The following is a 25,654-nucleotide window of genomic DNA, read 5'->3' as shown; positions in this document are numbered from 1 at the left end:
TAACTCATATTACCTGAGATAGATTTTTAAATTGTGGAAATATCATATACCATGTTGCCTACCATTTTAAACTACTCATGGGTCGCTAAGTATTTGTTTGATAACTAAACATCCAGTCATGTTACCTTGCTGGCTAATAACCTGGTAACTTAACCTGTGTGGTTTAAGATGGCACTGGAAGAAAGGAAAGAGGCTCCTGGATAGGAGATGGGCTTATGTAGTCCATATCTAATCAATCACTTTTCTGGTGCTCCTAAATACTGTTTGGTGTGCTCCTAACTTTTTTCAGTTGGGAGCACCAGTGCTACCAATGACTAAAGTTAATTTAGAGCTTTGCAGCTTAAAGTTTTATTAATCAAAAGTAATATAAGTTCATGTAAACAACCTTCAAAACAAAACTTCCAAGTCTAAGTAGGTCCAAATTACACCATAAACTCTTCAGTTTAAATCACAGAATTAAATTTACCCTAAGTGATACCCTGCGCATCACAATTACCTACACACAGCCCTGCATTAGACCATGCAGACCAGACGTGAGTTGACTTTTATGTCCATGTGAATGTAGGCCGAGGCCCGCTCTCCTCAGCACCTGATGACAGCTTAATTCCCAGGCCTGGCCCCCTGCTGAGGTGGCCGTTTGTGTGGGATGACAGACGGAGATCAGACCAAGGGGAGATGAGTGGGAACCCTGCAAGCCCGCTCAGGTTTCGAGCACCGTGAAAAGATTTGTCCAGGCCATTCACCTCTGATGGAGTTTCCCATGTTCTGCTGGGAAGCACTTTTTATTGAAGTGTTTCCATAATGAGTCCCCATTTCTCTCTATCTCTGTGTGGGCACACACATATGCGCTCACGCACGCACGTTGGCACACACATTTTGTGGAGAGAGCTGGCCTGTCCATTCGTTTTTTTGCTGCAGCCGATACCACATGGAGCACCGGTGAGCTACCAACTACACAGACCAGGGTAAGATGGGCTTGGGCCCAGGGCAAAGGGATCAGAAAAAGAAGGGAACCGGATTAAAAGGGGTTGGGGGGTCTTGGAAAGAAGGGACTTGTTAGAGTATTTAGGGGATTCGAGTAAAGGGGCTGGGGTATTGAGTTTTGGAAAGAGGGGCAATAAGGGGACCAAGGCAAGAGGGTTTATGGTAAGAGGAGGTCTAAATGAGAGGTGTTGGAGGACTTTAGGGGATTTGAAAAGGCTTTTAAAAAATTTGAGTACAGTACAGTTACAGACATTCATGCAACACCCTAGATATTTTGAAGGTTATACGTTGTTAACATTCTGAAGGTTGGAAATGTGTGAACCTTGCTCTCTAGGTGTTAAAATGGAGCGGATATGTTTGATCCTCCTGCTGATGGGTAGGACCACTTCAGTCTTGGCACAGTTTAATGGATACAACTGTGATGCCAACTACCACAGTAGGTTTCCCGGTGAGCATGACAGTCATTTCATCTCTATGTAAATTCTCTCAAATCATTTTAACTTATTCTTAGTTCTGAGAATCGTTGTTAGAATTGCTGTTTACCCTTTTATCTCGTTGTCTATTTTTCTCTTTGTCTTTTTGTCTCTCTCTCTCTCTCTCTCTCTCTCTCTCTCTCTCTCTATCTCTCACTCTCTTTAGCAGAGCGCGACATCAGCGTGTACTGCGGGGTTCAGACCATGACCCTGAAGATTAACTTCTGCCCGGTGCTGTTCTCCGGCTACACCGTTGCAGACCTTGCACTCAATGGTCGCCATGGCGATACCCACTGCCGGGGCTTCATCAATAACAACACGTTCCCCACGGCAGTACTGTTCAGCATCAGCCTCAGCACACTGGAGGCCTGCGGCAATAGCCTGGTGGTAAGGAATACACACACACAGATGGACGAACACACACACACACACACCTACTGTTATGTTTTATACTTACACAGGTTTGTATTAGTATGACCACCAGAATCTAATGTGTTTTATATTTTTGGAGCACGTCTTGCTTGAGGCTAAGGTAGGAGTTGTACTAGATTGTGTATTTAGAGACAATGTCCCTGTCCTCAGGTGACAACAGCCTACGGGGCTAATGCCTACGGGAACATGTCGCTGGTGCAGATTGGTAATATCTCAGGGTACATCGACACTCCAGACCCGCCATCCATCATCAGCTATCTGCCCGGCCTGCTGTACAAATTCAGCTGCAGCTACCCCCTGGAATACCTGGTCAACAACTCACAGCTGGCATCGTAGGTGCCTGCAATAAACACCTGAAGGGCTTATTTTGAATAAAATTGAAGTATTGAATAAGTAGAGATATTTCAGTATTTTTGATAGATGAATTTGACATTTGAAAGATGAATTTGACATTTGAAGTCAGTCAGCAATTTCATATTGACCTCGATAGTTTGTGTCTTTTGTGCCTTTTTTAAAATTGATGTAGTTCTGTCCTTGAGCTGTTCTTGTCTATTAATGTTCTGCATTATGGCATGTTTCTTGTTTTGTCTGGACCCCAGGAAGAGCAGCTGCTGCTTTCACAACAGCTAATGGGGATCCTAATAAAATACAAAAAAACTTGTACTAAACTGTACTAATTAATTTGAACCTTTTCTAGGTCATCTGCTGCAATATCAGTGAAGGACAGCAACGGTACCTTTGTGAGCACATTGAGTATGATCCTTTACAATGTGAGTACACAACATCAGTGTTTTTTAGTGCACACAAGGACTTCAGAACAGGGCCCTCATAGTAGGAATTCAATGTCAAATAATAACTAGAACATGCTCAAAATACTAAACAAATGATGAGACAGTTTTATTAGGTAGAAATAGACATACAGTATCATAAAAATAGGCAACTTTTTGATTCACGGCCAAACTCCTTTTGGTGCAGGACTCAACCTACAACCAACAACTCTCTATCCCAATGGCCGGACTGGCTTTGAAAACCCGAGTGTTTTCTGCAGTGAAAGCCACAAACCTGGACAAACGGTAAAAGATAAGGAGATCTTCAGATATGAAAAAGTTATATTTTTTGTTCTAGTTTCTATTATTCACAATACACATGGGGATATGATCTTAGAAGCACAAAGATTTCCAACATGATGTGAACAGAAACCTATGATTATGACATTATAAGTGCTGGTTAAAAAAAATGGAATCGCTGTAACCTTCTCCCACATTACCTGGATGGCATAGAATTGATATAGTAGTCAAGTACAACTGCGCTATGCTATACACAGTATGTCATACACATACGCTATCATTTAAGACCTATCCTCTATGCCCCATACCAATTCAGTTCTATCCTCTTTGGTTCATTGCCATTCAGCTGTCCTCTATGACTATGTGAAGGCGCCAGTGGTGGTGCTAAGAATGTCTGATCGGTCCTGTTGTGTTGTGTTGTGTTGTGTGGTTAGATCTCTATCCTGTATCAGCCCCGTACTGTTTTGTCTCTCCCTAGATGGAATATCTTGATGGACTACTGTTACACCACTCCCTCAGGGAATCCCAACGATGAACTGCGCTACGACCTTTTCTTTGGGTATTCACGCTTTTTCTCAAATGATGCCAAGATAAATGACAAAAGTGTCCCATTACCCATTCATCCTCAACCACTTATCATAGAGCCCCTTACAATGGGTTCTCATGGTGAATGATAGGACACTTTTCTCATTGAGCAGTTAAAACAGGTCTAGACGTTTCAGTGCATTTTGTGTGTGTTCGTGCTTGTGTGCATGCTTGTGCACATGCGATGCTCTTTCCAAACAGCTGCCATAAAGACCCACAGACGACTGTTTTTGAGAATGGGAAGAGTCAGATGGGTCGTTTTGCCTTCGAAGTGTTCCGTTTTGTCAAACACAGACACCAGAAGATGTCCACTGTGTTTCTGCACTGTGTCACCAAGCTGTGTCGGGTAGATGACTGTGTCCTGCTCATGCCGGTAAGAACATTTGACATCTTACCAAATGATGTGTTCAACATCAGTACAGTCAACAGGGGGAACTTCAATGCTCTGCAAATATCAGAAAACACCATATTAACACCAAAGTACCATATTTCTTGACTTCTGATCAATATGAAGCTTCACATAGTCCATTAAAAATTTAAATACCTTAGCACTATTCACTATTCCCTATTGAATACAGATTCATATAAAGGAGTATATGTATGTGATTTTATATTAATATAATATTGGAAGATCTGTGGCCATCGGCGTAGGAGGGACGTAGAGGATAGCCTGGAGTCTAGGCCGTCGTCTGGGGATGCCATCATCACTGCTGGACCCATCATCACCAGGATTGGTACGCAGGATACCTCTTCATCCATACCCACTTCAACTTAGACTATAGTTTTGTCTGACTTCAATTAGATTATTTTGATATCCGTGATATAGTTGTAGAGTAAGTATTAAAACTGTATGATGTGATGTAGCCTATACACGAGAATCCCTTTCGATTATATATTGTATAGTCTTGAAATCTACTGATGGAGGGTTATGTGAGAATAAAATGAGGTGGGATTTGACAGTATACTCAATGGTTATTCAGTACATTTGTATTAAAATGCATGGTTGTGTTCCTCAATAATGTTGAAACTCTGAAAGCATCAATGATTGATTTTGTTTCTTTACAGATGAAACTCCAATGAATAACTCACAACTCAGTAAGCTCTCTCACTTTGTCACTGCTTGTGCAATGCCTTGACAAGTGATATATTTATTTAATCTATAAACTTTGTAATGTCAAAAGACAATTTTTCTGTGCTATATATTTACATTCTTTATACATTCACTACCTTCAAAAGAAAATATGACACCCTTGGATTTACAGCAGAAATGATGATAGTAATGGTTAACTCACAAGTTTCACTTCCCTTTTGTGTTTCTTAACCATTAACTGTGGTTTTAGCCTATATCAGTGAGTATTTGTGTCTGCCCATACTTACTCTTTGTGTGTTTGTGTGTGGTAATCCAGCTGCATCAAGTGGCCCCTCCCTCCCGTTGAACCCAGTGACCAGTGCTCTGCTGTCAGGTGTGGTCATTCTAGGCGTGTTCAGTCTGGGCTTCTTCCTGCTCTCGCTCCGCCTCCTCCGCAGACCCCGCCTCCCTACAGCCACACCCTCAGGAGCATGGAACCCTGGTTTCAAATAAACCTCTCGTGGGTGTGCTCTCTCCCTCTCTCTCTCTCTCTCATTCTCATTATCTCTGACTCATTCTCCCCCTCATTTTTTTATCCATCTAACTATAACTAATACCCTACAGTATGTATTTGCACTGTAGAGATAACTAATAAACTCACAGTAGAGATAACTGTGATCTCAAACAATGATTCTAGAGTAAGAGGTTTAGCCACGAGCAAAAGATTCACTATGTGCCTATGTACCTACCAAGTAAATACATCAATACATAATAGGGACAGTTATTGTAGATCGGGACCTGTATTTTCTGAAAGGTTTACTTAGCTACTCTACCTTCCTTGAATGTGTACTTTCCATTTCGCTAACTTACTCTTATCCGGCAGCTGTAACAGTCACTGTCATGCCAAACGCTGTCACACATTCACGTGTACATGTACATACACATACTCAAGCGCATATTGATACTGTAAATAGTTCATTCCTACTTTGTGTACAGGGGAACAGTATATGTTCAATAATAATAATGTTGTGTACTGTTTTCCTTGTTTTGTTCTGATCCATTGATAGACCAGTGTATTGTTTTTTACAGGTAGCGTGTAATAAAACTGGCCCAGGTCACTATGTGAGGCTGATTTCCCATTTTTTCAATACCTTAGTGTCTTTTTGTCATCCATTGCTTGGCATGGGGTCAGTTACATTAAAGAAATAAAGGGTCATTCAAATAACCCTGACACCTGGGGATGACTGATACTGTCCTCTACAAAGGCCAACACCAAAACATTACTTGTAGATATTTTTATAACACACTGTCTATTTTAACCTGAGAAAAGGTAGGCTTCAGTATAGTACTAACATGTGAGGAGAATTGAAGAAGTGATTCATCATTCTATATGTATGATCATGATGAATATTTATATACCGTATGTATAGTACTTATTGGTATGAAGTATGGCTGAAATCCTGACTTCCACATAACTTGAATGTTTGTGAAAGTTTTTGCCATCAATGCTTAATTAAAGAAATCTCTAATAACTTGGTCAAGTCAGGATTTCACCCTGTGCTTATTTTATTTGAGGATGATGTGTTTTTTCCCTTTTTAGGGAATGTGCTATTTGATGTGGAAAGTTTAAAAAAGAAAGCAATAATCCATTTACTATAATTACTTAATTTCGTATTATGTGTTTAAATTTATAATCATGTTGATAGGGGGGGGGGGGTTATTTTTCAAATAAATATTTTACATATCAGTCTGCCTAATGATATTATTTACTGGCCTTCATAGTGTATTAGTATAATTCTAACACTGATGTTGTGGCGTGTTTGAGACTTCAAGCTAGAGTTCAATCGGACCTGATTTTGTCTTTTACCCAAGGTCAAATAAAATCACAGAAGGTTTTTGAACATTGTAGAAAGTTTCCAGTTTTCAGAATAAATGTGCAGGCAGTTTATAAACAAAGATACAGCATAAATATTGCTATTTTTGTTTGAATTCCAGCAATTGTAATTCAATTATATGGGGATCATGATTTCTATACCTCCATATTAGAGGAATATGATCCCAGTGACCTGCTATAACATGTCTAACTATAACATGCCAATTGTCGAAATGTAACCCATCCTGCAATCTGGGCCCTTTACTGTGCTAATCCCATATTTCAGCAGCTATTATACATTATATTCTCTGTCCACAATGGCTGTTGATGACTGAGAGGAGAGAAATGAGAGCAGTCATCACCCTCTAGATTTACTATCTTTGATAAGCGATTATATTTTGTTTTTCCATGGACAATATTCAACCCAAGTTCAGGTCACTGCCAGGTCCAAACCCAGGCTGCATTTAGTTTTTTGTAGTGACAAGAAAACACATGATCTGTGAAAAAAGGCAGAAAGACCCTGGTATGTTTAAGTGTACACGTCATGACAATGACCATGTCGTGTGTGTGTCCATAATCCTCTCCATGGTTTTGTGCACGTCACAAGGGACCATGGTAACCACCCATGTGCTCTAATATGACTCTAATCAAATTTGAACTTTGGGATAACTCTGTATGAAAAGCGCTATACAAATTAAATGTATTATTATTATTATTGTTATATATTAATCCGAATAAATGTTTTCCCTTCTCTGGTGGTTGACCTGACAAGATCAGGTTACCACTGACCTTCATGCAGTTCCTTTCAGTCCCACTACTGATTCCAGACCGAAGAAGAAGACTAGATATAGACACTAGATATAGACATGATGCATAATAAGTATGTGGACTCACTCTTCAAAGTCACACAGGGCACGTTTCTTGGTAACGTTTTTGGTTACATTTACATATCATATTTGGTTTTATTTGAATTGGAGTCACATGATCTTTTTTTCATAGGTTCATTATGAATATGTGTCTGGGCGGGTGCTTTACATTATTCAGACATGCTCTGTATAATATTAGTACTTTCCCCAACACAGGAAGAATTTAATTTGTTCAAAGTGTTTCTGATAACTGTAATCAGTACTTGCTCACTGTAATGTATTTGAAATGATCATATCAACAAAGGGATTCACGTGATTAGCATAGGGCTTTAAAGATTACATTTTTAATGTTATGTTAATTACTCACCCAACATTTTTTTTAAATCAAATGTTAATGCTCATATACTATAGTGCTGAAGCCCCTTCCCTTAAAAGTGGTTGAAAACTAGGTGTGGGTCACCTAAATCGTATTAGAACTTAAAGGAAACAACAAGACGCCCCTCACATTGTGTGTGTGGTCCCTAAAGACCATGAACCATATACTTACTTGATTATTATGTTTCATATAAGCATACAAAGGGGAGCAGGATCACACACAAAGTCACAAAGCCACCTGCCCTATGTTTACCATATAACTTTGAAGGGGACTGTGTAGGGTTTCATGAATTTGCCTCCAGGATAAGACCCACAGTGCTTTATCCACAAAAGTGAATGGTTCCCACTACCTTAGACAACCCCACCAAGATGGCAATGACCCTGTTTCCAACCAATCACAAGGTTGTATGAGAACTATATAACTAGTCCTGGTCCCTATACATACAACGTGTCGACAGTAAATGTACTACAGATTGTACACATCTAGGAATATGGAGTCATCCCATAGCATTTTATGCTAGTCTATAAATTGAATTTTGTGCTTGACATTGACATCTGTGTGTTTTTCTGCAGATCTTCAGCGAGGACAGATTGGTGAGATGGCTTTATGCAGCTTCCTCATCCTGACTTCCCTGTGCATTGTGGGCCATGATCAGGCCCTCACCCCTGCTGAATGTGGGGCTTATGCCAGACAACCAGGTATAGTAACTACATCACTTCTACATTTCAACTCTTGTTTACTGTAGCTAATCCTAACCATCTCAGCTTCATCCAAGACAGTGTTTATGATAAAGGATTTGAGGTGGGCCTTCCGAGTGGCACGGCGGTCTAAGGCACTGCATTGCAGTGCTTGAGGCGTCATTACAGACCCAAATTCGATCCTGGGCTGTGTCACAACCGGCCGTGTTAGGGGAGGGTTTGGCCGGTGGGGGCTTTACTTGGCTCATCGCGCTCTAGCGACTACTTGTGGCGGGCCAGGCGCCTTCAGGCTGACTTCGGTAGTCAGTTGAACGGTGTTTCCTCCGACACATTGGTGCAGCTGGCTTCTGGGTTAAGCGGGTGGGTGTTAAGAAGCGCGGTTTGGCGAGTTATGTTTCGGAGGATGCATGACTCGACCTTCGCCTCTCCCGAGCCCTTTGGGGAGTTGCATCGATGAGACAAGATCATAATTGGATCGTAATTGGATTGCAAAAAGGGGGTAAAATACACAAAAAAAGGGTTTGAGGTGGTTAGGGTTATAGTCTTGTTAAATTGTTATTTGAATCATGTCTGAAATAGCTAGATTGCTTCAGAGCAGGGACACTTAAACTATAGTGGTTTATCTGTATACATTAGCTCAGAATACATTTGAACGTTTTTAATCTTACTCAGTGTCTTCCTGCATCTATCAGAATACACAGACATCTCAGTGGTCTGGGGGACCTCCTCCATTGACCTGGCTATTCAAATCTGCCCTGCCATCTAGTCTGTTGATCCTGAACCACATCATGGATAACACAATCTGTAAGGGAACTCTGAACACCAGAGTGATTCCTCCTGTCCTGAGATTCAGCTTTCCCCTTTGCCAAGGGGACGCCTGCGGGAGTGTCTTCTTGGTGATTATTAATAGGATAATGTTTATGTATGCTTTCCTCTGCCCTGGAGGAGTGTTGTGATAGAGGGAAGGCTCGCAGCACCACTGACCTTGACTGAGGGGAATGAGGGAGCAGAGAATGTATGTTTCTCTGAGAGGTTTTGACTCCTGTGAAACTTTTAAAACATTTGAAACTTACCTTATCACGAGCTTGAAAGTAACACTAAATTGAAAGCCCATTTACGCTAAAGAACAGGTGATGGCTTTCAGTCTAAAAGAAACTTCAAGGGAATGAGAGATCTCATTTTATGGTTTGCCTTCTGACAGAGAAAAATGCTATTTTCTACACACTATTGCACCAGCAACCTTCAAAGCCACATAGTCAACATGTGCTCCAGGAACAGGGATATTCTCAGACTTCTCCAGCCTCCAGACGGTCAATGTGAGCGGGGTAGTCCGATCATACGACCCCAACATTGGAACGGTCACCTATAATGCTGAGCTCAAGTACTTTTACTCCTGTGCTTACCCTCTGGAGTACCTCGTCAAGAACACCCTGGTGGACATGTAAGTGAAAAGATTTACTGGATATATCGCTTACATATGAAAATCAGACACTGCTCTGCAATTGAAACTGAGCACCCAGACAGTTGTTTTGTTTGCAGCATGATATTACACAGTTCAAACACAGTTCAAAGCAGTTGATCTTTCTGTGGGGAGAGTGTTAGCCTGGGTCCTGCTGTAGTAATCAGTCAGCTACACTGGATCTAGGTACTCTGTCTGACCTTTCTCTTTTCCCCTCTTCAGGTCAGCCTCCTCCATTGCTGTGAAGAACAACAATGGTAGCTTCATCAGTGCTCTGAGCAATGCCCCGTTAAGGTTAGGACAACACAACCAGCACCTACGTAACACCCCCATTCATATATGCACGGCTGCGACATGGCAAAGAGCCAATTTGCCAATGTGCTGCCACCTTATAAAATAACTGTAAACCTATACCAACATGTGTAAACATGTCTGATCATATGTCAGATCTTATGCAAGTGTGCTTTTATAATAGTGCCATCTTCCTTTCTTCCTTCACCAGGATGCAAACAATACCACACCCCTGGTTATCCCTTCTCTGGTTATTGAGGACTAATGTCTTCATTCAGGTTTTAGCTGCTAACCTGACTTGCCAGTAAGAACCTTCTTGTTGTGTTCCCTCTTAGCCTTAGTAATAATGAATAGTCAAACAGTTTTAGAATGTGTATAAAGGGTTCTAGTTGTGATCTGAATTGTCTGACCTCACTCTTTCTCTACAGATACCATGTGCTTCTGGACTGATGTTATGTGTCCGTCTCCCCGCTGCTCTCCATCTCAACATTCTTTCATCTCTTTGTATCGTAAGTAAAAAAAACAACAACAAAAAACAATCTTCAATCAAATATTGAAAAAGTGTTAGTTGCCCGGTTCATATCAAATGAGTATTCATTGTTTTTTATTTTTATATCACCTTTATTTAACCAGGTAAGCTAGTTGAGAACAAGTTTTCATTTACAACTGCGACCTGCGAATAAACAAGCGTACAGTCAATAACACAATAGAGAAAAAAAGAAAGTCTATATATAAGTCTATATATTGTAATACTGGGCTTGATAAAACATCTTGCCTCCTTTGCATTCAGACACAGTGCACCTGCTCACTAGATAATTTAACTATCTATATCCAGGTTCCTCTTTATCTAGTAAGCTCAATGCAAAAGGGAGGAGTAGCCACTTTGTCTAGGCACCAAGGGGCCATATTCAATCATTCATAATCTTTCTGTATCTAGCAGTGTGTTGTCCTGCCTGTGTGCAAATGGGCAATTGTGAGGTGAGGTTCACCTTTTTTGTAAAGCTGCTCCATTAATCAGATGACCACCATGCTGGAGAATGGAGACAGCCAGAAGGCCCGTTTCTACTCTGTGATTGCACCACTTGCAGCACCTTCAAGGTACAGTACCATTGATCTGACCACACAACTTTAGGCTCAATCCATCCACAACAGATGTCACAGCTTTAATTGTTGAGAGATTTACAAATTAAAGTAAAAAAGTTAGAAAATGACCCTTACTAAAGGGTATCCTCCAGAAGTCACATTTGGCCTGTCTAAGTTTACAGCCCGGTCTCATACACTAGACATAACATAGTAAACGAGGGACACTGTTTGGTATGGTTATATGAGAGGGAAGGTTACTTAAGGCAAAAAATGAAAGGAGTCCAGTTGGTCGAGGTGGATAGGTAGGCATACAACGCAAATGTCTAGCAACCCAAATAGTCCTATTTTTGTAACATATCATAGTAATTATAATTCGTAACATATCATACGAAATGGATGATGGACATCCAAAATAATACATTCCATACGTAACATACGTGCCAAACGTAATATACGATACTAATTTCAGTGTTCCGGATTTTTGTTTTCTATGTTACCTCTACCCTCACCTCAGGACCCATCAAGACCATGGCAGAGAGCTGTATGTCCACTCTCTATGTACCTATATTCTATATAGCAATATACTCATAATAGGACGTCATATCTTTCCTAAAACACATTTGTTAATGTAATGATAATTTTACCATCCTCATGTTCATTAGGCCTATCTATTGTTTTCCAATTCCATTTCCAATACTAACATATAATGCCAATTTATTTGGAATAATCTTATGAATACTGTTTTTCTGGGGGGGGTTTCAGTTTCTCTTACTTCCAAAGAAGAGGGTCCGTTTTTCTTTATCAAGTTAACTCTACTATCATATGACCAATTAGTGACAGCAAATCTTTCGCTTTTAAAGTTGTTGACATCATTCTAACAGGAAGGTCAGTGTTGCTCAGATGGGAAGAAGCTTTTCCACTGGCTGTTGGTGTAATGTGTCATGTTGCTCCCTCTCCCCTTTGTGCACAGCGCTTTCTGGTGGCCAAGGGAGCAGCTTGGGTGCGTCTGTTGGCCTGGGGATTGCCGTAGCAGTTCTCATTGTGGTTGGTGTGGCTGCTCCACTGATGGGTGCAACCTTCTACTGCAAACTGAAGTGGTTAAGCTAATGCCAGTATCTAAGACTACCATGCCAAAGCCCTTTGGTCATCAGGAGATAGAGACATGACATGAGATTGACAGGGTAGCATTTCAATACTAGTGGAGGTGTGAAAGTAGTGTTCTCTTCTACTCACTCAACCTTGACTATCGTTTTGGCGTCGTTTACGTTTCTTTGGATCACTTGAGAAACTGTTTCAGGGGTGGTAACATGAATATTCTCATTGGTTTAAAGCCTTATGGCTCTCCTAGTTAATAACTGTGTTAACAAGTAGGATAAACGTGACTATGGTAAACACAGATAGTTGACTACTGACCCTGTAAGAAACCTAATCTTTAGTTGGATAGGCAACATGGATAGTGTAATGTGTATGTACAATCCAGAGCTGCATTTTAAAGTTGAATTCAAAACTTTATATTATTGTAATCTTGATTTTTGTTGCATGTTATATGTAATTAAAGATTGGTTGCAAATGAGTGTACCTTGCAATCAAGTGATCTCGGATGCCATAAGGATGAGTGAAAGTGTTGTGTACTTTAAAAAAAAATCTGTATTCCAGAAAGATTACTAAAAGTTAATGTTAAGATTAATTTTGTTATTTAATTAAGTCATGACCTTTATATCCAAAGGAAGTGAGACTAAGGACTGCAAACTTTCCCTGCCTAAAATAGGAGTTGTTAAAATAATCTTACACATATGACGACCTATAATTTTCAGGCTTGTGTGATTCTTGTTTCATGGATAATCAGGTGGGTTTCTGTGGCTTTACTTTTGGATTGATGCTTAAAATCTATGTTGTGGAAACTGTTATCTGAAACCTTTGTATATTTCCATTCAGTGAATGGTTTTAGTTGTGTATATACACTACACCGCCAAAAGTATGTAGACACATGAAAGTATGTAGACCTTCAAATTAGTGGATTCAGCTATTTCAGCCACATCTGTTCTTGACAGGTGAATAAAATTGAGCTTACAGCCATGCAATCTCCATAGCAAAAACAACATGGCACCGTCATAGGATGCCATCTTTCCAACAAGTCAGTTTGTCAAATTTCTACCCTGCTAGAGCTGCTGTAAGCGATGTTATTGTGAAGTGGAAGGTCTAGGAGCAATAATGTCTCAGCCACGAAGTGGTAGGCCACACAAGCTCACAGAACGGTACCGTGGAGTGCCGTTCTCACTACCGAGTTCAAAACAGCCTCTGGAAGCAACATCAGCACAAGAACTGTTCGTCTGGAGCTTCATGAAATGGGTTTCCATGGCCGATCAGCCACACACAAGCCTAAGATCATTATGCGGAATCCAATTGTCGGCTGGAGAGGTGTAAAGCTCGCCTCCATTGGACTCTGGAGCTGTGGAAACGCGTTCTCTGGAGTGGTGAATCACGCTTCACCATCTGCCAGTCCGACGGATGAATCTGGGTTTTGCGGATGCCAGAAGAACGCTACCTGTCCCAATGCATAGTGCCAACTGTAAAGTTTGGTGGTGGAGGAACAATGGTCTGGGGATGTTTTTCATGTTTCGGGCTAGGCCCCTCAGTTCAAATGAAGGGAAATCTTAATGCTACAGCATACAATTACATTCTAGACGATTCTGTGCTTCCAACTTTGTGGCAACAGTTTGTGGAAGGCCCTTTCCTGTTTCAGCATGACAATGCCCCTGTGCACAAAGCGAGGTCCATACAGAGATGGTTTGACGAGATTGGTGTGGAAGAACTTGACTGGCCTGCACAGAGCCCTGGCCTCAACCCCATCAAACACCTTTGGGATGAATTGGAACAGGCTAGGCTACTCTACTTGAAGCCAGAGATGCTGGTCTTGTTGCAGAGTTGTGGTCAGTTCTATTTCATGTGAATATCAGAACATTTATGAAAATTCTGTTAATTGAAACGTTCAAAACTGACTCAAAATGATTGCCAATAACAAATGGACCTCCTACGTCTGGGTTGAAATGGAACTGACCCTAATCCAATTTGTAATTAAAAAATGTAGGACGACAAAAAAAAGGGAGAAATTAAAGAGCCTATTTGATGGAATGTAAACACAGACTGCCTATTCATTACCATACAGTAAACATTTGGTCGATTTGTTCATCTGTCATAGGATGATGTTCCTTCTAAGTACAGTACAGTACATGCTGCTCTTCCAGCATCTTCCCACTAGGGGGTATCTAACCACCATTTTCAGTTTTTCAGCATAGGGTTAATGTTGGTGAGTCTATGATATACTACTACTCTAACTAACGAAGGATATAGTGATAGGGAGGAATCCTCAAAGATAAGCTTGTGCTGTCTGCAATGCAGTGGTAGGGAGTGCCTTTATTGTTTAACTGGCCCTCCAGTAAATTAGAGCATTTACAGTGCTTTTGGAAAGTCTTCAGACCCCTTGACTTTTTCCACATTTTGTTACGTTACAGCCTTATTCTAAAATGGATTAAATAAAAACAAATCCTCAGCAATCTACACACAATACCTCATAATGACAAAGCGAAAACATTTTTATTTTTTATTTTGGGGGAAGGGCCTTGGTCAGGGAGGTGACCAGGAACCCGATGGTCAATCTGACAGAGCTCCAGAGTTCCTCTGTGGAGATGGGAGAAACTTCCAGAAGGACAACCATCTCTGGATCACTCCACCAATCAGGCCTTTATGGTAGAGTGGCCAGACTGAAGCCACTCCTCAGTAAATGGCACATGACAGCCCGCTTGGAGTTTGCCAAAAGGCACCTAAAGACTCTCAGACCATGAGTAGCAAGATGCTCTGTTCTGATGAAACCAAGATTGAACTCTTTGGCCTGAATGCCAAGCTTCACGTCTGGAGGAAACCTGGCACCATTCCTACGGTGAAGCATGGGGGTGGCAGCATCATGCTGTGGGATGTTTTTCAGTGGCAGGGACTGGGAGACTAGTCAGGATCGAGGCAAAGATGAAAGGAGCAAAGTACAGAGAGATCCTTAATGAAAACCTGCTCCAGAGTGCTCAGGACCTCAGACTGGGGCGAAGTTTCACCTTCCAACAGGACAACAACCCTAAGCACACAGCCAAGACAACGCAGGAGTGGCTTTGGAACAAGTCTCTGAATGTCCTTGAGGGGCCCAGCCAGAGCCAGGAGTTGAACCTGATCGAACATCTCTGAAGAGACCTGAAAATAGCTGTGAAGCAACGCTCCCCATCCAACCTGACAGAATTTGAGAGGATCTGCAGAGAAGAATGGGAGAAACTCCCCAAATACAGGTGTGCCAAGCTTGTAGCGTCATACCTAAGAAGACTCGAGGCTGTAATTGCTGCCAAAGGTGCTTCAGTAAAGGATCTGAATAGTTATAAAAATTTGATATTTCAGGGTTTTTTAATTAATAATTTAGCAAACATTTCTAAAAATCTGTTTTTGCTTTGTCATTATGGGGTATTGTGTAAAGATTGAGGAGGGGGAAAAAACTATTTAATCAATTTTAGAATAAGGCTGTAACCTAACAAAATAAGTCAAGGGGTCTGAATACTTTCCGAAGGCACTGTATATCATGATTCACTAGTGATGTCTCTTCAAAGTAATCTTAGCACCATATTCTTCACAGGTAAAGTGAGTGGTCTGGCTTTGTTTGATAATGGTGTCCTAAAAAATACAAGGTGAATATGTTGTGTGACCCTATGAAAAGTGATCTGCCTGAAATAGGGGGGAAAGGTCGAGGCAACTCTGTGACAGGAAGACCCATTTTGAAACAGCAGAAGATAAATCAGTTGTGTAAGTAATCTCCATAATGATTAGTGTAATTGTGTGTTAGGCATAAATCTCCCCTCTCTTTATGAGGGCTTCTTTATAGGTGAATTAAAATAACAAGGACAGGCGTGTGCTTCTCTAATAGTGTGGATATTAACCTTTAGCTACAGATGGTTCTCTAAAATGTTAATACTCTGGATCTAGTCTGGGGAGTGGTTGGTTTGGAACTCTGTGTTCTGTTTGGTTGCTCTGCTTCTGTTGCTACTGTATTTATCTGGGCCTAACTTGACAGCCCAGATGGAACACATAACCATTACAGTAACACAATAATGCATGCTCATGATGTGATTTGTTTTAGGTAAGTGCCTGTTAGTATTGTTGGGGAAACCAGCTGCCTGCAACCAGTGCCTTGCCTTCCACGGATTCTTGTTGCTGTATATACAGTACAGAATATAAATAAATCATGCGTTTGTTGAGATTGAATTTTGCCAATGTGGGAGAAAATCTTATGTGGTTTTAGAGTATACATATTTTTTGAGCCACACTCACCACAGAATGATGGCTTGAATGAAAGAAACAAGAAACAATCACTATCTCAAGATCTGTCTCTCTGGGCACAGACTTCCATTCAACATCTATTTCACATCTGTTCCACGTAATTTCATTGAAATGACGTGGAAACAAAGTTGATTCAACCAGTGTGTGCCCAGTGGGGTGGGACTAATGAATCTATTGATCCGTCTTTAAGTATAAGAGCACAAGGCGAGACCCAAATGCAGACACAGGAGGCAGATGGTTGAGCTCCGATGTTTATTAAACCAAAATGGGGTAAGCAAAAGGCAGGTCGGGGATAGGCGAGAGTTCATAAACCAGGTCAGAGTCCAAACAGTACCAGGCGATAGGCAGGCTCGAGGTCAGAACAGGCAGTGGTCAGGCAGGCGGATTCAGGCAAGCGTCAAAACCAGGAGGGATAGGAAATTAACAGAGACTGGGAAAAAATAGGAGCTAGGAGAAACGCTGGTTGACTTGGCAAAACAAGACGAACTGGCACAGAGATACAGGAAACACAGGGATAAATACACCGCGGACTAATGGAGAAAAGAGGAGACACCTGGAGGTGGGTGGAGACAATCACCAAGACAGGTGAAACAGATCAGGGTGTGACATTAAGGGTAATATTACACCGATTCAGCTGTACATTATTTTGGGGATTCTATTGCTGAGCAACCGTTTGCATGGACTGTGTTTGAATTGGTCAGACAGGACAAGTATGAAGGATTGATAGACCTGGCCTACTGTAATTCAGGTCAGCCATATGAAGAGTGAGAGTCTATCAATTTCACGTATTCAATCAACAAAGCCTTCTCTTTCTTTCTTTACAGACACATTGCCAAGGTCTCTGTCTGTCATAGAGCTCTGTATTCTGACATAATTGAAAAGAGTGTTAATGTTGGCATGGATACCAGGCAGGTAAAATGCATGGCCCTTCGAACAGATATTACCAGCTGAAGATGCATTAGATGACACATTAGATGTGACCCCAGAAACACTAGTACACCAGATTTAGATGTTTGAAAGACTCATAACAGAGATAAAGAGGATTGGGTGTGTGCACAATCATGCATGTATGTGTGTATTTGTGCATATGTGCTCACGTGTCTGAGGTGTGTGTGCCACATGTGTGTGACTGACATCTCTTTCAAAGAGAAACCTGACCAGTTGCTCTGTAGGTCACCGTGGGCATCTCTTTAGATACAGAGCCTAGACTCACAAATACATGTTTTAACCAGGAGAAGTGTTAGAAGATAAAGGCAAAAAGTTTATGGTCATGCAAAGGTGATTTCTAATCTTATGACCCAAGAACCTGGTTTAGATTTGGAATTTCTCAAATTGTCTCCCTATTTTCAGCAGGTATGTGGATATGAGACAACAAGAGGGTTGGGTCTGGCTCTGTCTTTATGCAAACAGTACAGCAGACAAAGAAAGACAAAAAGTATGTAAAATCCCCCCAAAAGGAGGGGTAATACTACTTTCGAGGAATAGCCCTGCTTGTCTTCTTGACCGTTACACAAACGTATTACACATATTTTAAGAGGTTACTAGACTATTATCAAACTATAGGTACCTACAGAAGAGTAGAGTAAAGAAAACCCCTGTGGAATTTCTAGGTGAAGTGGTGGCCACCCAAGAAACAGGATTTGAGTGTCAGATTCACAACTCATCAGGAGTCCACCAAACCCCCTTTAAAGCATTGTGAAGCTCATCTATTGAGTCTGGTTTGAGACTTTTACTTATTTCAGAATAAACTTGAACAGTCTTGATCTCCTTCTCTCTCTCTCTCTATGAAATCCATTCCCCTGTTCCCATCTTGATATCCCATATAGTCTTAAATACATCTTCTGAAATGGGTAAGATCATCATCACCCTGACCTGCTTCATCTTAACATATTTGGCAAGCTAGCCACCATTCTCTCAACATTGGGCTACTTGTTAATGATTGATGCGGCACCTCTTAATGTGATGGATGAAGCGCCCGCTGCATGCCGGGATAGGGGGCAGAAGGCTCCTCCTGTCTACCCTGTGAGTGTAAGTGAAGGGAACACGCCTTGTGTCTGTGTCTCATGGAACAAAGGCACATTTAATTTCAACCCCATCAATAATGCACAGCCAGGCAGACAGAAAGCAGGGAGGGGCTAAGGCAGAGAGGGGGCTGAGGGAGTGGGGGAGCACTGAAGAGCACCAACCTTAATTTGATAGAAGCAACATTTTCTTAAGAATGTATTTGTCAGATGTGCACATAGTAAAGTCTTAGCTTTTGCTTTATCAACACTCACGGCTCATGGCTTTTACAAAAACATATGTTTCCTTTTAAAAGATTCTGGTGCATCCCTTACAACCTCCTAAGTGGTCATATTGTCAGCAAAAGGGAAGTATGCAGAACAGATAAAGTGCTGACATTGTCAAGCCAGCACATATATTATGGCAGACCCCCTGATTTTTGCAATCCCGGAGTTAGTAGTCAACAGAGTGGAGTAGGGAGGATGGGAGGGGGAGTGGTTGAAAGGAAAATGTTGTGTGGTGCAATCAGCAGAGAGTAGAGAGTGGGACCATTAGTGTGGAGTGTGTGGCTGGCTGTCTCTCTGCAACCACACCTACTCTACTGGAGGAACGCATGCCCACTTAGCCCTGCTGACCCAACACTAATGCAGTCTACATGGGGGCGTAGGGGGAGGTAGGCCAGCCACCCCCACATGGCATTATCAGAGACACCCTTGGTGCACTCACACAACACAAATGCCCTCTGACACTCTGGCTAAGATGGGTGAACGTGCACAAATCCTTGTGTGAGCCGCTGGGAGACCTGAGGGGCAGGATCACCTTTCATAATTCATGGAGGGAGCCAGACATCCCCAAACTGGGGTCAGACTGCCTGGGGTGTGGGCCTGCTAAGCTAAACCAACCTGTTTCATTATGCATGTGGTACATAGCATACTGTGACCCAAACAGACAGACAGACAGACAGACCCACCCACATACTTGTACATTGGCACTTTAACCTGCCAGCCACAGCTACCAAGTTGATGGGGTCCATGTAATTGCATGCCCTCCATGGCGAATAGTGGAGAAGACCCAACTCTCGTCTCACTCAGGTCTTTTGAGTGATTAGGCATGAAAGGGGAACTGGCGAGCTGATCAGGCATAAAGTGCTGGCAAACAGCATTGGGAGAAATCCCCCCTCAGTGCAGTCAAGTGTCAACTCTCAAGGCGAGGACCTGCAGAGCAAATTGTAATTGTCAGGACCCGGTGCGAGAAACAGTCACTAATAATCGTCAGAACCCAGAAGATGAGGCAGACACAGCAGTACTAGAGATGGTGGTTTAATTAAAGAACAAAATCTTCAGGCAAAGAAACTAAATCCACAATGTCCAAAAATAAAGCCAAGAGGCACAAAATGGAAATCCTCCAAAATACAAAAGAAACTCCACAAAGTGGTAAAAAACAGCAGGGAAAAAACAAACCTCAAAAGACTACTCAAAATATACACAAGAACTAAACCAGAGAACCTCTGGAAAATCCAATAAAAGAAATATCTGTAAAGAACAAGGCTTGGGCTGAGGCTGGGTGCTAACTTACAAACACTGAGCAAGGAACTGAGGAACACACAGGGTTTAAATACTAACAAGGGAATGACCTACAGGTGCAAACAATAATTAGAGCAAGAAAAACAAAAGGTACAAAAAAGGTGCAATGGGGACATCTAGTGACCAAAACCCGAACAGTCTTGGCCAAAACCTGACAGTAATGAGTTAAGTGCAAATCAAATCAAATGTTATTTGTCACATGCACAGACTACAACAGGTGTAGACAGTACCGTGAACTTACAAGCCCTTAACCAACAATGCAGTTCAAGAAATAGAGTTAAGAAAATATTTACTAAATAAAATAAAAAATAACACAATAAGTAACAATAATGAGGCTATATACAGGGGGTACCAGTACCGATTCAATGTCCTGAGGTACAGGTTAGTCAAGGTACATGTAGGTAGGGATAAAGTGACTATGCATAGATAATAAACAGTGAGTAGCAGCAGTGTAAAAACAAAGGGGGGGGGGGGTCTCAATGTAAATAGTCCGGGGGGCCATTTGATTGGCGCCGACAGAGATGATCACCTCGCTTCAGGTCCTTAGGAAACTATGCAGTTATTTGTTTTTTATGTATTATTTTATGTATTATTTCTTACATTGTTGGCCCAGGAAATCTCAAGTGTTATGACATGCAGCCGGGAAGAACTATTGGATATAAAAGTGATGAAAACTTACCATCATTACAACCAGGAATACGTCTTTCCCGAAGCGGATCCTTTGTTCGGACCTCCACCCTGGACATGGGATCTTATCCCAGAGGCCGACCCAAAATAACGCGGTCGCCGCAGGAGAGGTGGACGGAGCAGCCTACTGGTCAGACTCAGAAGGCGAGCACACCACCCACCGCTCCCGAGCATATTACTCGCCAATGTCCAATTTCTAGACAACAAGGTGGATGAAAATAGGGCAGGAGTTGCCTTCCAGAGAGACATCAGAGATTGTAACTGTCTCTGTTTCACGGAAACATGGCTCATATGTTGTCAGAGTCGGTACAGCCACCCGGTTTCGTCATGCATCGCACCGACAGAAACAAACATCTCTCTGGTAAGAAGAATGGCGGGGGTGTATGCCTTATGATTAACGACTCATGGTGTAATCACAACAACATACAGGAATTTAAGTCCTTTTGTTCACCTGACTTAGAATTCCTTACAATCAAATGCCGACCGCATTATCTTCCAAGAGAATTCTCTTCAATTATAGTCACAGCCTTGTATATCCCCCCTCCAAGCAGATACCTCGTCGGCCCTGAAAGAACTTCACTGGACTCTATGTAAACTGGAAACCATATATCCTGAGGCTGCATTTATTGTATCCGGGGATTTTAACAAAGCTAACCTGAGAACGAGACTTCCTAAATTCTACCAGCATATCGAATGCGCGACACGGGCTGCTAGCATTCTGGATCATTGCTACTCGAACTTCCGCGATGCATACAAAGCCCTCCCCCGCCCTGCCTTCGGCAAATCTGACCATGACTCCATTTTGTTGCTCCTAGCCTATAGACTGAAACTAAAACAGGAAACGCCTGTGCTTAAGTCCGTTCAATGCTGGTCTGACCAATCGGATTCCACGCTTCAGGATTGCTTCGATCACGTGGACTGGAATATGTTCCGGATAGCCTCAGAGAACCACATTGACGTATACACTGACTCGGTGAGTGAGTTCATTAGCAAGTGCATTGGAGATGTCGTACCCACTGTGACTATTAAAACATTCCCTAACCAGTGCAGCTATTCCCTCCGCAAGGCAATCAAACAAGCAAAGCGTCAGTATAGAGACAAAGTAAAGTCGCAATTCAACGACTCAAACACGAGACGTTTGTGGCAGGGTCTACAGTCAATCACGGATTACAAAAAGAAAACCATCCCCGTCGCAGACATCGACGTCTTGCTCCCAGACAAATTAAACAACTCCTTTGCTCGCTTTGAGGACAATACAGTGCCACTGACACGGCCTGCTACCAAAGCCTGCGGGCTCTTCTTCTCCGTGGCCAACGTGAGTAAAACATTTAAACGTGTTAACCCTTGCAAGGCTGCCGGCATCCCTAGCCGCGTCCTCAGAGCATGAGCAGACCAGCTGGTTGGTGTGTTTACCAACATATTCAATCAATCCCTATCCCAGTCTGCTGTCCCCACATACTTCAAGATGGCCATCATTGTTCCTGTTCCCAAGAAAGCTAAGGTAGCTGAACTAAATGACTACCGCCCCGTTGCACTCACTTCTGTCACCATGAAGTGCTTTGAGACTAGTCCAGGAGCATATCACCTCCACCCTAACTGATACCCTAGACCCACTCCAATTTGCTTACCGCTCCAATAGGTCCACTGACGATGCAATCGCCATCACACTGCACACTGCCCTATCCCATCTGGACTAGAGGAATACCTATGTAAGAATGCTGTTCATTGACTACAGCTCAGCATTTAATACCATAGTACCCTCCAAACTCATCATTAAGCTCGAGACCCTGGGCCTCGACGTCGCCCCGTGCAACTGGGTGCTGGACTTTCTGACGGGCCGCCCCCAGGTGGTGAAGGTAGGAAACAACATCTCCACCCCACTGATCCTCAACACTGGGGCCCCACAAGGGTGCGTTCTCATCCCTCTCCTGTACTGCCTGTTCACCCATGACTGCGTGGCCATGCACGCCTCCAACTCAATCATCAAGTTTGCAAACGACACTACAGTGGTATGCTTGATTACCAACAACGACGAGACGGCCTACAGGGAGGAGGTGATGACCCTCGGAGTGTGATATCTGGAAAATAATCTCTTACTCAACGTCAACAAAACAAAGGAGATGATCGTGGACTTCAGGAAACAGCAGAGGGAGCACCCAATCCACATCGACGGGATAGTAGTGGAGAAGGTGGAAAGTTAAGTTCCTCAGCGTACACATCACGGACAAACTGAAATAGTCCACCCACACAGACAGCGTGGTGAAGAAGGTGCAACAGCGCCTCTTCAACCTCAGGAGGCTGAAGAAATTTGGCTTGTCACCTAAAACACTCGCATTAACATTTTGCTACACTCGCATTAACATCTGCTAACCATGTGTATGTGACCAATAACATTTGATTTGATTTGATTAATTGTTCAACAGTCTTATGGCTGCTGAAGCTTATGGTGGTGAAGCTGTGGTGATATGGGGTGGCAGGTAGCCTAGTGATTAGAGTGTTGGGCCAGTAACCAAAAGGTTGCTAGATCAAATCCCTGAGCTGACAATGTAAAAATCTGTCTTTCTGTCCCTGAATAAGGCAGTTAACCCACTGTTCCTAGGCTGTCATTGTAAATAAGAATTTGTTTTTAGCATAGTTAAATAAACAAATATATATTCTAATGGTAGAGGCAGAAACCCCTGCAAAAATGTATCCTTTTGGTTTCTCAAATGATGGTCTCAGGTTGTCCTGAAATGTCAGAACTGTCATTTAGAGTAATTGCCATATTACGATTGAGTCAGGCTGCCAGCTTTGGCTGGATAGGATTTTGGACAAAATGTAAGAATAGCTGCCTGGTCCATGGTTTCAATGCAATCCATAATATATGGGCCTATTCACTCAGTCTCAGACATTAGCAAAACATTTAATTGAGTTTCATTGTTTTCCTTATGCTGTTGTAGTTTTAATGTATTTGTTCATTATTTGTTAATACTGTCGGTCACACTTTAATGGATAGTCCGGATTTTTATACTATTTTACAAACTATCTGTTGATAAGCAACTGCTTGCTAAGGTTAGGGTTAGAATAAGGGTTAGGGTAAGGGTTAAGTTTGGGGTTGGGATAAGGATTAAGGTTAGGGTTAGAGCTAGGGTTATGGTTACTAGATAGTTAGTTGACATGTTACTGATAGATAGTTTGTAGAGCAGAGCTGTAGATAGTTTGTAGAGCAGAGCTCTCCAACCCTGTTCCTGGAGAGATACCCTCCTGTAGGTTTTCACTCCAACCCCAGTTGTAACTAACCTGATTCACTTTATCAACCAGCTAATTATTAGAAACAGGTGCGCTAGATTAGGATTGGAACAAAAACCTACAGGACGGTAGCTCTCCAGAAATAGGGTTAGAGAGCCCTGCTGTAGAGCATCTACAGATGGACTATCAAAATAATGTCTGTTTGTAAGTTTTCAATGTTCTGTTAGTTTTCAATGCCCTGTGTAGTTTTCAATGCCCTGTGTAGTTTTCAATGCCCTGTGTAGTTGTCAATGCTCTGTTAGTTTTCAATGCCCTGTGTAGTTTTCAATGCCCTGTGTAGTTTTCAATGCCCTGTGTAGTTTTCAATGCCCTGTTGTTTGCAAAGCCTTTGAAATGCAGCTCCATGTTTTCCCAGACCGACTCCCGTTACTCCTTCTGATAGAATGTGAAAGAGTGGAGGTGCTTAATGTGCCCTACCTCATTTCTGACTCCTCATTTCAGGTGCAAAAATAAATGCATGTGCTATTACTTATTTTCTTCGCAATCATTCTTCTGCCCGCAGGGGTGAGTTGCCCCCTCACTAACTCTTTCTTATTTATTATTCACATAGCCTCTCTCCCACCCACCCACTCTCTTTCAACCTTTGATAAGTTCATCTAACAAAGTATTTTTATAAATAAATGAGAGCTTAAGCATAATTTTACTTAACGCATCCATCTGCAAGACAATAAATGAGACATCTGTAGAGCATGGTTTTCATTGGTGAAAAAAGGGTTCCGAAAGGGTTCTTCGGCTGTCCCCATAGGAGAACCCTTTTTGGTTATTTCCATGGAAATATTTCCATGGAAATAACCAAAGAAATACACGAAAGACAAAAGGGTTCTACCTGGAACCAAAAGGTTTTTTATCTAGAACCAAGAAGGGTTTTTCAAATGGTCCTCCTATGGAGACAGCCGAAGAATCCTTTTTATCTATGAGTGTAAAGTGAGCTAAAGTAGATAAGGCTGCTGCCATTAAGCCCCAGAGATCTCGTATCATTATGTGAAGCTTCAGCAGACCTCTTGGATTAGCTAGAGATATCTATGAAGTGGCTAAATGACATATTGTAGTGGTGCATGTCGGGAGTAAACTCAGATTCTCTCTTCTCTTGTGAGCAATGTTCCCTCTAAGCTGCGAGACTGCTGAGCAGCTTCCCTGGGACTGCTGCGCAGAGTGCAGAAGAATATCAGCCCATGGAGGGAAGCACGAGATTGAACTTCCCTCAACTTTCTAGAGTTTTCCCTGTTAGTTAACACTATCAACATGTCCCTTCAATGTGGCATTTGTGATCGAATCAACGCAATATTAGCCACTTTCAATGCAACATACCGAAACAAAATGAACTATGCAAGAGATTTTGTTGTAGGCAGAACGCATTGGAGTAGGATTCTATTCCTCTACACAGACCAGTGTGGCATAACCAATCAGAGCTGCAGTAGGCCTATATGCAAATAAACCATTGCCATATATAGATCTGTGCCATTTACTTTGAA

General features: G+C 42.0%; 1 protein-coding gene and 1 pseudogene across 1 annotated transcript; both read left to right on the top strand.

Annotated features, from left to right (window-relative positions):
* Positions 1 to 839: 839 nt before the first annotated feature.
* LOC139548727 (zona pellucida-like domain-containing protein 1) lies at positions 840 to 6,151 on the top strand. Its single transcript, XM_071358484.1, has 11 exons — positions 840 to 965; positions 1,319 to 1,432; positions 1,624 to 1,844; positions 2,040 to 2,221; positions 2,587 to 2,659; positions 2,865 to 2,962; positions 3,435 to 3,515; positions 3,743 to 3,914; positions 4,173 to 4,275; positions 4,607 to 4,636; positions 4,948 to 6,151. The coding sequence occupies exons 2-11, from the start codon at positions 1,327 to 1,329 to the stop codon at positions 5,121 to 5,123; spliced, it is 1,242 nt and encodes a 413-aa protein (XP_071214585.1). The 5' UTR covers positions 840 to 965; positions 1,319 to 1,326; the 3' UTR covers positions 5,124 to 6,151.
* A 2,172-nt stretch (positions 6,152 to 8,323) lies between these two features.
* Positions 8,324 to 25,395, top strand: LOC139549835 (zona pellucida-like domain-containing protein 1; annotated as a pseudogene).
* Positions 25,396 to 25,654: the final 259 nt, after the last annotated feature.

This window comes from Salvelinus alpinus, chromosome 22, assembly GCF_045679555.1.
Source record: "Salvelinus alpinus chromosome 22, SLU_Salpinus.1, whole genome shotgun sequence".
NCBI lineage: Eukaryota > Metazoa > Chordata > Actinopteri > Salmoniformes > Salmonidae > Salvelinus > Salvelinus alpinus.
This window is presented reverse-complemented; position numbering and strand designations above follow the sequence as displayed.